This window comes from Silene latifolia, chromosome 10 (genome assembly GCF_048544455.1).
Source record: "Silene latifolia isolate original U9 population chromosome 10, ASM4854445v1, whole genome shotgun sequence".
NCBI lineage: Eukaryota > Viridiplantae > Streptophyta > Magnoliopsida > Caryophyllales > Caryophyllaceae > Silene > Silene latifolia.
This window is the reverse complement of record NC_133535.1, coordinates 4,776,724-4,793,919: the sequence shown is the minus strand read 5'-3', so window position 1 is coordinate 4,793,919 and position 17,196 is coordinate 4,776,724. Positions and strand designations below refer to the sequence as shown.

Here is a 17,196-nt window from a genome sequence, read left to right as displayed (position 1 = left end):
GTAACTTACAACTGTTATATACAAGACTTAAATTAAATACAACTTTAGTATATCATTATACTTGAAAAATAATGATGTAAATATTGTTTATAATGCAAATAAATAAACACCCCACGGTCATATATCTATTTACAATTCCATTTATAAATGGTGTATAACTTTAATATTCTGGTTTCACCCGATATATAACCATAAACACAAATTCTCATTTAAGTCAAACATATTCATTTAAAGTTTAAAATAGATATACCCATTTTAAATGAGAATTCGTATGAAATATCTACTAATCAGTAAATATTAAGTCAAAATATATATAACCCAAAGACAAAGCAAAAAACAAAGATGACAATATAAAAGAGTACCATTTTGTTTTTCATAACAAAACCCCGTTTCTTCTTCTTAGTAACATTGACCCCTTCTTTTGCCAACATACGATCAACATCACACAGGTTATAGTTAGTCCCGGGAGTCGGAGGAGGCATATACGGTTCGTATTCAGGTACGGGTACGTGTACCGGACCTAAGTCGTCTTCGTTTAGCTTCGGGTATGGTACATGCTCCGTTGACTTTAAAATTGATCTTCCCCGCCTTGCCTTGATCGTGTCACGTTGAGAACTAGCGGTCGAACCGTCTTGGTTCATTTTTTTGGCTATATATAATTCGGAGTGATGGATTTAGAGATAATTTGTGAGATGAGTTATGAAGATGTATACAATGATATGCATAGAATGTTTTTATATATAAGGATTTCTATAAAAAAAAAAAAAATTGTCTAAAAAGTGTAATTAAAAAAATAGTTCAAGGGTCTCTCTCAACTCTCAAGTGGGATTAGTCAACTTATTTGGTCTGAAGAAAGTTTCTTTGAAGTTTCCATGACATTACATATGACTAGGGTTGGTGAAATATTTGGGCCGGAGCGGGTCGGGTTTGGCTAGGCGGAATCGGAACTGGCCGGGGTAGATGGCAGGTCAACATGGGTCGGGCCGGGGGCTTGGTGGAGGCGGACTCGGAACCGGCCTGGTTCGGGCCGAGGGCGGATTTGGGCATCTGGTTCAGCACTATCTTAAAATAATACTCCGTGTCAAATTAGGGTCGGGTTGAGGACGGGTCGGGTTGTATGGAGGTGGAACCGAGTCCGCCGCTAGTTTTTGGTCGGTCGAGCCGATCATGGGTCGAACGAGCCTAGTAAAAATCGTCCCGACGGTAGGATTGGGTCCAGGAGGCCGAGTCAACCCTAATGTTTGGCAATGGCTACTTAAGACCATCCCTAGAAGGTCAAATTAATTGAGTTACCAATATTTCAACTAATCTCATTTTATTTAAATCCACTTGTTTTTTTTATATACAAAGTTGTCACCTAGTTTATCAACCTAACTATTTTTCACTTTCGCAATCATTCTCCACATTAAATCTCTTCAGACCAGGCCCGGTCTTTGTTCCACCCAAATTATTTTTTCCGTTTTTAGCTCAGTCCGTTTTTGAACCAATGCTCACCCAAAATTCCAACACAAATTCTAATTTGTGACAGCACTATTCTGTCACAAGCTTGTAACCTCTCACAAGTGGAAAGGTAATTGGGAGGACACCTCTGAGAAGTTACAAGCTTGACCGGCTCAAACAAGAATATCTAAAAGAGTTTTTTTTGTCAAATACTACCTAACATTTACCTTATTTTCATAAATATTACCTAAAGTTTTAAATTTTGCGAGAAACTACCTAATATTTTTTTACTTTTGTTGAAAACTATCAAATTGAAATTAATGAGCAAATTCGACAATTTTTTTTTTCCAAATTAACTAAAATTCAGACAAATAAGTCAAATGCTAATCGAATTAATTATAAATTTGTCCAAATTAGCCACAATCTCGGCCAAACTAGTCAAAATTGTAGTAAAAAAATTGAAATAAATGTGTTAGTAGAGCTAATCAAAACAGTTGGCGGTGGTTAAGTATAGTAAATAATGTATATGCATTGCCAAAAATAATGTTTTCGAGTTAGAATTTTGTCTAATTTGATCGGATTTTTCAATTTGGTAGTGTCCGACAAAAGTCAAGAAAATTTAGGTAGTTTCTCGCAAAATTAAAATCTTTAGGTATTATTTATGAAAATGAGGTAAATATTAGGTAGTTTTTGACAAAAAATTCTATGTAAAATCCCAAATTATCCTCTTTCCCCAAAATTTAATTAATATCACACGGGTTATAATATCTCTAGAACCAATTATAATGGGATTGTCTTACACCACACGACCTTCTATGGGAGTGGTCTAGTACATCATGCATTCATGTTGTTGTCCAATTTGATTCATTATAGAATGATGATGAAAGCACGCATTGACACGATGAAAATCATCAAAAATCCACAAAAAATAACTCAAATTATAATACTTGTAATTATTTTAACACGATTAGACATTGTTTACTGTACGACGACTTGTGATTATGGTACTAAGGTGGGCAACAAACTTTACTCTTATAGCTTAGCTTCTCCAACTAAATTCTACCCTCATGGAGTTCTCAGCGAAGATGGGTATGTATAAAATGTTCGATTCAACTAGTTGTTTACGTTTTTATTCTTTTATGACGAGTATTTTAATCAAACTTTATGACCCGGTTTTTTGAATGATTTCTTTTGGGCAAAATGAAAGGGAATCTTAGGTTAGATTATTGATTGAGTTTAATTGACAGTTTGTGTTAATGGGGTTTCATTTCAGATGATAGATTCATGTTAGCCGACCCCAAATCATTTTCCGACTAAGCCTCTGATGTTGTTGTTGTTTTGTGTTATTTGGGTTTACGGCGATTTTGGTTGGAATTGTGTTTGCGGTTTTTTGAGCTGCATTTTTATCTGCGTTTACAGTGATTGGAATTTTTCAGTTGTAGTTGTTAATCTGGGTTGCGGCGATATTAGTTGAATTGTGTTTGATGATAGAATATGGCTAATTGGGTGTCTTGCCAAAGATTAATTTTTCATGTGAGATAACATACATCCGTTTTACTGTTCTATTGGAGAAAATTCAGCTTTGAGGCTGAAAATTGGGTACTGTGTAATGCTTTTGGAGGTGAATCGAAAGGATGTTGAGGAGGTGCCAGGCCCTATATTGGCCGTTTAGGTCAATAATGGAACACATTTAGTACATAAACAATTGGCCTATGGTGGTCAGTGGCGGAACCGGGATTTGTGTTTTGGGGAGGGGGAACAAATAATGCCATAAGACAAACTCGAAAAAGTTTCTAAAAGTTTAACAGATAATGCCCCCCCGCGTCACTGATGGTGGTTTAATGGTTGAGCATGAAATGTTCTAAAGCCTAGGTTAGGAGATCAAGTTTTAGCTTCTCTTTGATTTTTGCTCTGAGATCTGCAATGGCGTACTTTTGTTTGGTTTTGAGTTTATTTTATTAATCTTTCATGTATTGCATCCAATAGTGATGCATGACAAAACTTGGATGGTTGGTGATTTGGATTTTGTTTTATGCTTCTTATAACATCTACTCTTAACATTGATCAAGGCGAGTCTTACGAACGTGCAGATGGGGGGGATAGAGCTTATTAAGTTAATAATATTGACAAACGTAGTTCATGTCAATGCATTTGTCTCATTGTCGTCAGATGTATATACAGCCTTCCATATGTACATCCGCCTTCTCTGCTGGGTTCCCTTCTGTTCATTAGTTTTAAAAAAATGTTTTTTAGAAGACACCTGATGTCTACTATGGATTACAGGTTCTACAAAGTTGCGGCAAATGACACCATCATATGGTTTCAGGTTTGTATTCTTGTCAGACTTTCTCTTTTTGATTAATAACGTGGTTGAAATGTTGAATGAATTATATGCTCAAAGTATGATCTGCATTTGTTTGAGAAACTTTGTTTTGTTCTACAAGGAACCGTAATCTTGTTCAGCTGCTAGCTACTCAATTCTGTTAGAATAGTTTTTATGAGTCGACATTTGCATGAACTAAGCCTTAAAGTTCAGCCATGTATTCATGTCGAGTGATTTAGAACGAAGTTAAACTGTGCAAAATCTATTATGGTTACTAATCTGATTGGTCACTTTTGGCTGATTTTTTGTTTCCACGTTTCCATTGCAGCTGTGTGATGTGCTGATCTTCAATCATGATCCTCCGAGATGCATTGATTGTTCGGTAAGACTCATAACTGCCTTAAGTTCTTAACATTTCTATTTGCCAAATTTTGTCTTTCACGCGTCTTAGATGGCATGCCTTACTAGAGAAAAGTGTGGGGAAGGAGCTCATACATAAGATATGACACTCTCTACTCCAGAATCTAGTTGCAGATCCTAGACTAAGGTAGGAAGCGGCTTTTACTTTGCATGCTAGGTCTACAGCCCCTACACCTAATCTTTTTCAATTCCTGCTTACGAGGACATCTCTAAAATCAGCCAGAATGCACCCCCTACTTCAACACATAAGAATTATCATAAAACCTTAAAGACATGAAACTGTCGTTGGTAGACACTGCCCAGCATGCACCCCTCTATTTTTACACATTAAGAGAATTTGACATTTTGGGGACTTGAGGCGCAAATTTCAACATTGTGTTGTTGTTGTTAGCGACCAGTTGTACAATAACTTGCTATGTATATAATGATGGAGGGATATAAGAGAAACTATCAGAATTTGGCCAAACCATTTTTATTTTTACATTGGTCTTACAGTGAGCCTCTGTCATTTCTTAGGATTGTGGGGGCCCATCACGCTGTGGCATGGGTTGCAGTGCACTTGTGGCTGAGAAAATCGGAGGTAGGGAAATTCATTCTGAATGTAACTTTCTCGTACTTTAGTTTCCTTAGAGAAGGGGTTAGTGTAAGAAACATCTAAGTAATTCATGACATAAGATGTTATAGTCTTACTCATTTTATGGTCATTAGTAAGAGAGTTGTTTCTTTTATTACCAAGTAATAAAATGACGGAACATGTTACAACTTAAACCATATGTTTAAGTATTGATTTGCTATTAACATAAAGGGTTACTAATTCAAGAATAAGTTTCACCTTTTATTAGCCTCAATGGAAGGTTAATGTTATGCTTTAAGTTATGAAATTTGGTCATCTCCAGAATTCCTTACCTATAAATAGTGACCTTTGTCCATCACAAAGATCATCCACAAAACATTACAAAGCACATACATTAAAGTTTATAGGCAAAGGGAGAGAAACCTCATTTCTCCATTAAGGGTTTATATATTATTTAACAAAAGTTCTCATCATGTTGTCCGAAGGTTTGTTATAATATGATTAACAATAGTATTAAATTTGGGTGATAATCATGTAATTCAAGACTCTAGGATTTATGTGATGACTTAAATATTTAACATGTGGTATTAAAGCATGGTTTAGAATGCATGATTATCCATTAAAAGGATTTCAAAGTAACCTAGGAATTGCTCATGCAAAGAAAGTATTGCGATATTTAAAGGGAACAAGAAACTACATGCTCAGATATAGAAAATCAAGTCATCCACAAGATTTGCACTCTTGGCTATGTGTATCTCTTATGTGGTGGTGCAATATCATGGAGAAGTCAAAAATCCGAGTTGCTTTTTGGATCCACCATGATGGCTGAATATGCGGGGGCATGTTATAAGGCTTCAATTCATGGAACATGGCTGTGTAATTTTGTCTCACATTTTGGCGCTTTAAGTTTTATCTCTAAGCCACTACTTATCTAGTATGATAATGAAGATGTAACTTTTTTCTCAAAGCATGATAGGATAACTAAGGGTTCCAAACACATGGACCTAAAATAACTATTACTAAAGCAAGATGTTAAACTAAAGAAAATTGTTTTATATAAATCAATGGATAATCATGCATTCTAAACAATGCTTTGATACCACATGTTAAATATTTAAGTCATAACATGAACCCTAAAATCTTGAATTATATGATTATCACAAATGTAATACTGTTGTTAATCACATTAGAACAAACCCCCGGACAACATGATGAGAACTTTGTTAAATACGGAGTAATATATATAGACCCTTAATGGAGAAATGAAGTTTCTCTCCCTTTGCCTATAAACCTTAATGTATGTGTTTTGTTTGTGGATGATCTTTGTGATGGGAATATGTCACTATTTATAGGTAAGGAGTAAGGACATGACCAAATTTAATAACTTAAGCATGACATTAAACTTCTATCAATGCTAATAAAAGGTGAAACTCTTGAATTATTAACCCTTATGTTAATAGCAAATCAATATTTAAAAATATGCTTTAAGTTGTAACATGTTCATCATTTTATTATTTAGTAATAAAAGAAACAACTATCTTAGACCATAAAATGAGTAAGACTATAACATCTTATGTCATGGATTACTTGGATATTTCTTGCAGTTAGTGGTAAGTTTTAGCTCATGGTCTTACTATGACGCCGTTGAGGGATATTATGGGGTCTTTAAAAAAAAAACGAGTTGTAGAGGAGGTGTGGTCTCAGTTCATTGGCTTGGCTACAGACTGCCATTAGTTTTGTAAACACGGAAGGACGGCAAGTCATTGGCTAACTTCACTAAGGAGAAAAAGCCGTTGGCTAGCTTGACAAGTCATTTCAGTGTATTGAATATCAATTTATTTAAAAAAAACACACTAGGTAACCAATGTTCGGGTAAGTTTTGATCATTATGTGATTAGGGCCTGAATTTAATTGCGAGCGAGGGTTGTAGGTCAAGGGCAAAAAGGGAGGCACTTGTTAAACTTGCATAATGGATGATGATCTGATCATTGAGATTTGAGAGAAATGTCTTTGAATTTTTCGATTTTAAGTGTAATCTGTCTTTAGTAAATTGGCTGCTGAGTTTGTAATTGTGGCATTGCTTGGATACATAATGGTGAAAACGTTGTCTCAAGATGCATCTTCCACATGTCATAGTTCTGTAATTGGTTTTCACATTGCATCTCCTCGTAGATACATTTGCGACCTATAATTATTGCGCTCTAATCCCTATGCATAGTCTTTGCATGCCTCTATAGCAAATGGTCAAGTGCAGTTCCACTGTAAAGGTTTCATTCAAGGTGGTTTATTACTTTATTTCACCTTGTTTTTCAGTAGCTGTGCACTCTTACAATTTTGGTTCATTTCGTGGTGCTCCTGCAGGCTATTCTGTTTGCACAACCATTGGACGTGATCTCAATTTTAAAATCGACCTTACCGGTATTTAGCTCATTTACTTACGTTTTCATTTCCATGTACTCAATAAATAAGTCTTTTTTACAATTTTTTCGCCTTTTAACTTTTCTGGCCTATGTAGCATAGTAATAATATGCATTGAATTCTTTCATGGTGCAATTTTTTTGTACACATATTTGCACTACTAAAAAGCTGAAGCACCTGGTATTGTGAGCAAAAAGAGGAACCTTCTTCTGGTACTAAATTTCCAGAATATTCGGCCAATTTCTTTTTAGGGAAACATTTTCGAAACTTCGTGTCTCCAACATTCTTTTTGTTTCTTCTGCACCAGATAAGAAGACTCCAAAGATGGGAGTGACTGTTACGATGTCGAGTAAGGCCAATGGAGTTAATTGTTCTCTTTCTGTTTCAATTATATGCGACTCAAATGGTGTTAAGGTAGTATTGTACATCGTTATTGTCTGCCGCTTATTAATATACTCAACTTATTAGCCAATGGCTGGCTGAAAGCCATTCTTCATCATTATCAATTTTTTTTTTCACTTGCAGGAACCTGAGACATTTGAGAAATCGGGGACCTGTAATTACGTAAGTTTACATGTAGCAGAGTGTCAGTGGTTTCATGATATTTGATTCATATAGCATGTTGTTTGCATAAGCATTGTGAATCATGGATATGCGTATATGATAAAGCTCTGTCAGTCAAGAATATGAGAGATGTCTGATTTATCATATGCTTTGATACTCGGACTAGGATACGGTTGTTAGACACGGCTATGTTGCTGGGCTCTTCAATATTACCTTGCTACCCGTGTCGGACACTGGACACTCGGACGTGGGTAGGACACTCGGACACACTTCAATTTAGACCAAAAACACGATTTTTTTCATAAAATTGATGAATCCGACACTTGTCAAAGTATAGATGTCTGATTACAACTCTTCGAATATGTTTAAACTTTTCAAAATCCTCGTCATATTCTACCGCAATGAGAGTAGTTACTCTATATGGTGAGAATATATTGGTCAAAAGCCGATATCATTTTATCGCCGTAGTCAATTGGGATGGAGGGAGAACTTTTGAACAGTTGCTCAATGTTTATACATCTTGAACAAGTTATCTATGTGCTTTTCATACTTTATTCGGTAAGATGTATTTGGATTCAGATTTTTGATGGTTTGATTTACTTATGTTTTGGACAGGCTACTGTGCTAAGACATCCCTCAGGCTGTTCCAAGATTGGTGGCCATGTTGGGGGATGGGGATGGTTTAGCGTCTTGTTGACAATGTAAGTACTGCGTTCATTTAGTGATTATAATTTGTAGCGTCTTTAACTCATTACTCACTACTGCAGTCACATTTTGTAAGACTTGAGACCCTTTCCATGGAATAATTGTCTAACGTGTGAACTATATTTGCTTTGGTTCTCAGATTGTTATGTTGCCTTGGAACCTATCTTGTAGGTGGTGCAGTCTACCGGTTTTTCTTCCTTAAAATTCACGGTTTAGATGTATGTTGCCACTTCACTCTTTCTTTTCCTTATCTGTATGTCTTTGAAAGCTATAAACGTAACTTCAGAAGCAGACTAAGATCAGGGGTAAACATTGTTAATTTCTCTCCCTCTAATCCTACTTCAGGGAGGAGTGAATGTGTACTCTGGTCATTTTTGTGAACGATGCAGTTTCCATTATGTGTTATTCAAGATAGTCTCTCTTTGTTATTGACATGGGGAAAGACTACGTACATCTGACCTCACTAACCTCTCCATAGGGAAATGTCTTTGAGAAACTAGGGTTAACATTGTTGTTGAATAAACTTGTAGTGTTCGTTCCAATGCTTTAAATCCTCCCAATAGCCTGTCTCCACAACAACATCAGAGCCTTAATCCTAAAATGATTTGGGGTCGGCTGACATTACTCTTCCTTTAGAACCGTCCATGGGTGAACGCACACCTCAAAATGCGAAATTCTCTTACCCCCCCTGTTAACTTCAGTAGTGTGAATGTGGGTAATTAAATGGCAAATTTTCGGCTGTTCTTGTATTTCATCGTAATATATTGTTCATGTAATGTGTTTAACAATGATGGGTAATCAAGGAAAAGGCGATTTTACGACTGTTCTTGTATTACATTGTAATATACTTCGTATTATTTATGTAATGTGCTTAACAATGATGGGTTGTACTTATACTATACACGACATCTTTTGACGAAATACTAATTACATTTTGTGACAGACTGGCTTATCTCTATATGACTTATATACCATCTTCGACTCTTTGTTTTTCAGGCTATCCCTAACTTAGATTTTTGGACTAGCATACCACATAGAACAAAGGTAATGCATCTCTTATGAGTTTCAGTGCTTCGTTTTTACACTCATTTCTTTGTTAGTTTGTTGACATATGGATTAAGCCGATCATACATCGTCATACTCACAGTCTCACACAGCTTTTTATGCTGTTGATGTTTATACCTTTTTTTTTACATGATCGTATATCCTAATAGATTTTCGGTTGATGCCCCTCTCCAATGTTACTTATCAAATTGTCGCTTGCCCGACTCCCAACGTTCAAACACTCGAACATTCATTTTGAACTCTTTGGAAAGGCAACTTATCACATCGGACAGCGTGCAACGTGTCACATTTTCAATGGTAAAATTGTCAATTGGTATCTTTATGTTTTGCAGATGTTATTCATATCGGTGGTGCAAAGGTTTAGAGGACCTACTCACCATCACACAAGCTCATATTCTTCTGTAAACTTTTGAGCACTTTCTCTTCTCAAATCCGATCGACTGATTGACCAGTTGCATAGATGTAGATGATTGAAGATGGTTTTATGCAGAAAATTTACCTGGGTTGCTTTGCTCCTTGAAAAGTGACACAACTATTACTCTGTAATCTGTGTATTTAGAGCAGACGCATTCCGGTCGGAAATTCATTCTTTTTACAGGATACAAAAATTTTGTTAGACCATGATCAAGCTGATTTTTATGCTAGTATGTGTAATGGAGGGAACATTATGACTGTATAATTTCATGAAGGTGGTTTAAAGTTTAACATTAAACGTTATCCTATCCCAATGGTAAAAAGTCCAATTTTTGACTTCGAGGTCACAGTAACTTTGTAGAGTCCCTCAAAGAAGCCGAGGATTGCCCTGGCATTGGACCGAGTAAGACCAACCCTTGACCTAAGTTTTTTATTACAAAAAATGGACAAGTTTACCCCTTGGATAATGCACTCCACCTCTCTCTAATCTCTCTCTTCAATCAAATTAAGTTAAAATTTTTCGAAAATCGATTTCCATCACGAAGATAAACTAATCGAAACACAAATTAACGTAATTAAATAAATAGATTCAATCAGGTAATTTCGATTATGTCGAACGATAACGTAAATAACGATGATGAAGAGGTGTCACCTAAATATTTATGCACAAATCAAAGCTAAACAAATGATCGAGACAGAGAGTATTTTACTTCCAATACACAATCCGTTGAAAAAAAAATTATGTAATATTATTTACATTACAAATATGAAATTATGTATTCACAAACACTTCCCAATATAATTAGACCAAATCAAAATATATAAAACCCAAAGACAAAGCACAAAACAAAAATCACAATATACAATAGTACCACTTTGTTCTTCATAACAAAACCCGGTTTGATAGTGATATTGGGCCCTAAATTGTATGGTCCAATATCTCCGCCTTCCTTTGCCAAAATTCGATCAATCTCACATAGGTTATAATTAGTCACTGGAGTCGGAGGAGGCGTATACGGTTCAAATACAGGTACGGATTCGTGAACCGGATCCAAGTCATCTTCGATTAGCCCCAGGTACGGTAGTTGCTTCGTTGACTTTCTCGTCCGAACGGGTTTGACCGGGTTAAGTTTAGAACTAACCGTTGAACCTTCTTGGTTCATTTTTTTGAACTAGACTTGAGGAGGGTAAATTGTACGAGTAATACGTAACGATATACACACGGGTACACGAGACAAAGTGTAACGCAATTAAGAATTTACGTACAACTTTTTTAACTATATATAAACATAGAAGTACTACTTTATATATAATATGAGCGATGATCGATTATCGATGATCGATTTAGAGACAATTTATGGGATGAATTATGAAAATTAATAAGCAAAAGTTGTTTTTAAATAAAGATTTGTGAATTGGAAGAAATAGTCGATAGATGTAATTAAAAATAGTTTAGGGCCTCTCTCAGTGAGACTAGTCTACTATACTTTGATACTACAAAGTCAACCTATTTGGTTTGAATTGAAAGTTTCAGTTAGAGTAAGTCTCGTGAGAGACGGTCTCTTAATAAGTTTACTGAGAGATTATTTTACATTTTTAAGAAAAAATTATACTAAAAGTAATAAAATAGTTATAAATCATGATTAAGATAATATGAGTACATTTATTATGTAAATAGGTACGAAATTACTATGTCACGATTAACAATAAAAGGATCACGAAAAACAAATAAATGGGTACGAAAGATTGATCTCTCATTAACTTAAGGAGAGACCGTCTCTCCCAAGTTTTAGTGTTTCAGTTAAGTTTCTACGACATTTCCGCCCTGTTCTTTTGAACTGAAATGGATCTGAACTGAACTGAACTGAATTTATAGGACCTGAACTGAACTTATAGGATTTGAACTAAACTTATAGGACTTGAACTTTTTTGAACTGAATTTATAGGATCTGAACTGAACTTACAGGATCCAAATTTAAATTAACTTAATTTAATTTAATTTAGCTATTATTATTAATATTTTTATTATTATTATGAAAACACAACTTTTATTAAGATAAAAACAATTTTACAAGAAATTATTATTAGTACTTGCCAAGAGAGAACATTGATAAAGAAAAATATAGTCTAAAACACAAGGTAAGAGAATAACATTTTTCCGTTTTATATACATTGGTTTGTTCATAGATTATACTACGATTACATTACGATAAAAAATAATGAGAGGATTGATAATTTTGTTTTAAAAATAATTATGTATATATGTATCGAATAATTAATGTCAAATGTTTTTGCATCGGTTTTAAAAATAATACTTCGTATATAACTTTTCACTACTACAAATCCAGGCAACTACAACGCCCCTTTAACAACGATTATTCACGAAAATCACAATAGACGTTGTAGAATGTATGGCGCGAATTTTACTAAAATCAATTACAACGGGTATGGTTATAAAAACCGTTATTCTTTTTAACAACGGGTCACACATGAACAACCGTTGTTAATAATTTGGCGCAAAGTTAGTGAAAAGTAATCACAACGGTTATTTTTGAAACCCGTTGTTAAAACTTATTTAACAACGGGTGTTTTTTACAACCGTTGTTAAAACATATTTCACAACGATTGTTGTTTAATAACCGTTGTCAATACCTTCCATACTCTAAACCACACAAACACAAGTCTGCTGCAGCCACAAAACACAAACCTTAATACATACACAAACACAAACCCAAAGAATGACCAAACACAAACACAAAACACACACTTTCTCATCGTCTCTTTCTCTCTTTCTCATCGTCGCTTTATCTTCTCGCCGTCACTGTTGATTTCATCGTCTCTTTACGTACGTTCTGTAATTATCAGGTTTGTTTCATCGTCATTATTTTATTTTTCTAATTATTTCATTTCCATGTATGTGTTTTTATCGACCATTAGGTTCCGTTCAAAGATCGCTAATTATTTCATTTCCATCTTCTTTGGCGTCCTTGACGGATCGAGCATAGTAAGAGTCTTAAGGATGATATCATTCATTTTGTTGGAGTTTGGAGTTTGTTTTGAAAGATTAAGGAGAGGGTTAATTTATTTGGAGTTTGTTTTAGCAATTAGGGTTTGGAGAATATATTGAGATAATGGAAATGCATGTTAGTTGAGATAATGCAATGTATTTATACTAAGCAATGTGTGGGTTGAGTTGTTTTTTAATTAATATATATGTTAGGAAGTTGTGCCATAATCAGCATCATCATATCTCTCAATCTCGCTTCAAATCTTATTGACAAGAATGGCGTAATATCTGGATCTTGATGATGATCGATCTATGGAGTTGAAAAAATGGAAGCAAATCAAACAAGCATAACTCAACACTTTCAAAATGATCATTTCATTTAATTTTAAACCAAATACATTACAGCAATTATCAGAAATCAAAAGATGTATAATAAGCCGGAACAACCCCGGTTAAGCGTAAAAAGCGCTTCTCAACCTGCCACCAATCACGCCACTGTGGTATACCGCTAACTTTCGGGTCATTGGCTTCATATTTTGCAATAACAGATTGAATATATGCAAGGACACGACTTGCATGTGGAGATAAGGTTGGAAGAGTACAACTCAACATATCTCTGGTCAAAGCCAAGTTCGAGTAACAGCCGACGAGGGTATGAAGATGATGATGATGATGAGGCTTTGTTGACAAGCCGGACCGCTTCACGCCTCTTAATCCAATAATTCCGTTGATGTTCAAGGGATGCTTTGATTAATGGGTGTTGATCGGCGGGAAGCCCGGCGAGAACCTTCCCATCATCTTCAATCGTTTGTGTAAGCCATTCTTCGTTGTTGATAAAATTAGGGTTCATTGCCATGTTGTTTCAATTAATGAATGTTAGATACTAAAGGATGCTTTAATATTTATAGCTAGTCACATTTATAAGTTTTTTCAAAACCGTTGGTAATTAATTTAAGGGATATTCTGCATGCATCGGAATTCTAACGGGCCGTAATTATACATGCATCTAGTAATATTTAATTTAATTTTTTTTATTTTTTAAGAACAAACAACAACGGTTATTTACAAACAACCCGTTGTCTTTAGTTATAACAACGGTTTTGTATATTACAACCCGTTGTTATAACTTTCCCTTCAAAATTGAGTCACACTTTCCACAACGAGTTTTTATACTTAAAACCGTTGTTAATATTTTTAACAACGGTTGCCTTAAGAAAACCAACCGTTGTTAAAACCTTTTACAACGGACGCTTTAACAACGTCCGCTTTTTATATAACAACGGTTTTTAACCGTTGTTATAGCCTGTATCTGTAGTAGTGTTTTTGAACTGAGTTTATTGCATCTGAACCTATAGGATCTGAACTGAATTGAACTTATAGGATTTGAACTGAACTTATAGGATTTGTTCGGGACCCTGGAATCCCGAAAACTGTGTATTATAAACTTCAATATATAGTTCAAATTGAGCCGTTTGGGAGGCTGTAACATGTCGTGTTTCTATTTCTCCTGGTTTTCTACCATATATCCAGGGTCGCTTCAGGAATTAGTTTGTTCAATATCAGCACCAAATAACAACGATTAAAACAATTTCAATGAGTATGCGATTTTCGCCCCAAACTAATTTAATGGACATTTATCGCACACCGACAACCTCAAATGTCATCCTTTACTCCTCAAAAGTTTAAAGGCTGCTTAGACTGACCCGAGAAGTCGTCCTTGAGATTTACATACATTTTTGTTACGAGTCCCCAGAATCCCGAAAACTGTGTATTACACTTCAGATTATACTTCAATTTTAGCCGTTCGGGAAGCCGTACCGGGTCGTCCTTCTTTTTCTACCTCGTGTCAATGGTCGCATTAGGAGTTACTCTAATCGATTTCAGCCCCAAAAAACAAGTATAAAAACATTTTTAACGAGTCTCCGATTTCCGCCCAAAACTGATTTAACGCACACCGATAGCGTTAAATGTCCACTGTTGCTCCTAAAATTTTGTGAGGCCGCTTTGTTTGACCCAAGAAACAATATGTGTGAGTTACGGGCATTTTAGTTCTGGGACCTTAAAATCTCGAAAAACGTGTATTATACACTTCAATTTGTACCGTTCGAGAGGCCGTTCTGGGTCGTGTTTCTTTTTCTCCTGGGTTTCTACCACATGTCGAAGGTCGATTTAGGAGATACATTATCCATTTTCAGCTCCAAATAAATAGTATTAAACCATTTTTAACGAGTATCCGATTTCCGTCTAACCTAATTATCGAACACCGGCAACCTCATGTCATATGTTATTCCTCAAAACTTGTGAGGCCGCTTTATCTGACCCTAGAAACCGTTTATCAAATTTACGGACATTTTTGTTCCGAGACCCTGGAATCCCCAAAAATTGCGTATTATACACTTCAATATATAATTCAATTTAAGCTGTTTGCGAGGTTGTACCAGGTCGTGTTTCTATTTCTCCTTGTTTCTACCACGTATCCAAGGTTGCTTCATGATTAGCCTGTTCAATTTCAGCACCAAATAACAACGATTAAAACAATTTCAACGAGTATCCGTTTTTCGCCCGAGACGAGTTTATCGCACATTTATCGCACACTAACAACTTGAAGTATATAATACACGGTTTTTCGGGATTCCAGGGTCCCAGAACAAAATTCTCCGGAAATTACATAGAAAGTTCCTCGGGTCAGATAAAGCGGCCACGGAAAATTTGAGTAGCAACAGAAGACATTTTGGGGTGCCGGTATGCCATAAACCAGCATTCGTCGAACCTCGAATAATCGTGAAAAAAGGATTAATGCTCGTTTAATGCCGGGTTAATTGAGGCTGAATCGAATAGGTTAACTCCTGAAATGACCTCGGACGCGTGATCGAAAAACCGGGAGAAAAAGAAACAGGGTCCGGTACGACCTCCCGAACGGCTCAAATTGAAGTGTATAATACACGGATTTTCGAGATTCCAGGGTCCCGGAACAAAATTATCCAGAAATCACGTAGAAAGTTCCTCGGGTCAGATAAAGCGGCCACGCAAAATTTGAGTAGCAACGGAAGACATTTGGGGGTGCCGGTATGCCATAAACATTCGTCGAACCTCGGGATAATCGTGAAAATGGATTAATGCTCGTTTAATACTCGTTATTTGAGGCTGAATCGAATAGGTTAACTCCTGAAATGACCTCGGACGCGTGATTGAAAAACCGGGAGAAAAAGAAACAGGGTCCGGTACGACCTCCCGAACGGCTCAAATTGAAGGGTGTATAATACACGGATTTACGGGATTCCAGGGTCCCGGAACAAAATTCTCCGGAAATCACATAGAAAGTTCATCGGGTCAGATAAAGCCGCCACGCAAAATTTGAGTAGCAACGGAAGACATTTGGGGATGTCGGTATGCTATAAACCAGCATTCGTGGAACCTCGGTTAATCGTGAAAAATGGATTAATGCTCGTTTAATGCTCGTTATTTGAGGTTGAATCGAATAGGTTAACTCTTAAAATGACCTCGGTCGCGTGATTGAAAAACCGGGAGAAAAGGAAACAAGGTCCGGTACGACCTCCCGAACGGCTCAAATTGAATTGTATATAATAAACGGTTTTTCGGGATTCCAGGGTCCCGGAACAAAATTCTCTGGAAATCACATAGAAAGTTCCAAGGGTCTGATAAAGCGGCCACGCAAAATTTGAGTAGCAACGGAAGACATTTGGGGGTGCCGGTATGCCATAAACCAGCATTCGTCGAACCTCGGGATAATCGTGAAAATGGATTAATGCTCGTTTAATACTTGTTATTTGAGGCTGAGTCGAATACGTTAACTCCTGAAATGACCTCGGACGCGTGATTCAAAAACGGGGAGAAAAAGAAACAGGGTCCGGTACGACCTCCCGAACGGCTCAAATTGAAGTGTATAATACACGGTTTTTCGGGATTCCAGGGTCCCGGAACAAAATTTTACGGAAATCACATAGAAAGTTCCTAGGGTCAAATAAATCGGCCACGCAAAATTTGAGTAGCAAAGGAAGACATTTGGGGGTGCCGTTATGCCATAAACCAGCATTCGTCGAACCTCGGTTAATCGTGAAAATAGATTAATGTCCGTTTAATGCTCGTTATTTGAGGCTGAATCGAATTGGTTAACTCCTGAAATGACCTCGGAAGCGTGATTGAAAAACTGGGAGAAAAATAAACAGGGTCCGATACGACCTCCCGAACGGCTCAAATTGAAGTGTATAATACACAGTTTTTCAGGATTCCGGGGTCCCGGAACAA

General features: G+C 36.2%; 1 protein-coding gene across 1 annotated transcript; it reads left to right on the top strand.

The window, feature by feature from the left end:
- Positions 1–2,202: 2,202 nt before the first annotated feature.
- LOC141604802 (uncharacterized) lies at positions 2,203–10,246 on the top strand. The gene is made up of 11 exons (XM_074423301.1): positions 2,203–2,529; positions 3,724–3,766; positions 4,092–4,145; positions 4,700–4,763; positions 7,119–7,175; positions 7,483–7,589; positions 7,701–7,739; positions 8,355–8,440; positions 8,584–8,662; positions 9,441–9,488; positions 9,842–10,246. The coding sequence occupies exons 1-11, from the start codon at positions 2,285–2,287 to the stop codon at positions 9,920–9,922; spliced, it is 903 nt and encodes a 300-aa protein (XP_074279402.1). The 5' UTR covers positions 2,203–2,284; the 3' UTR covers positions 9,923–10,246.
- The last annotated feature ends 6,950 nt before the right edge of the window (positions 10,247–17,196 follow it).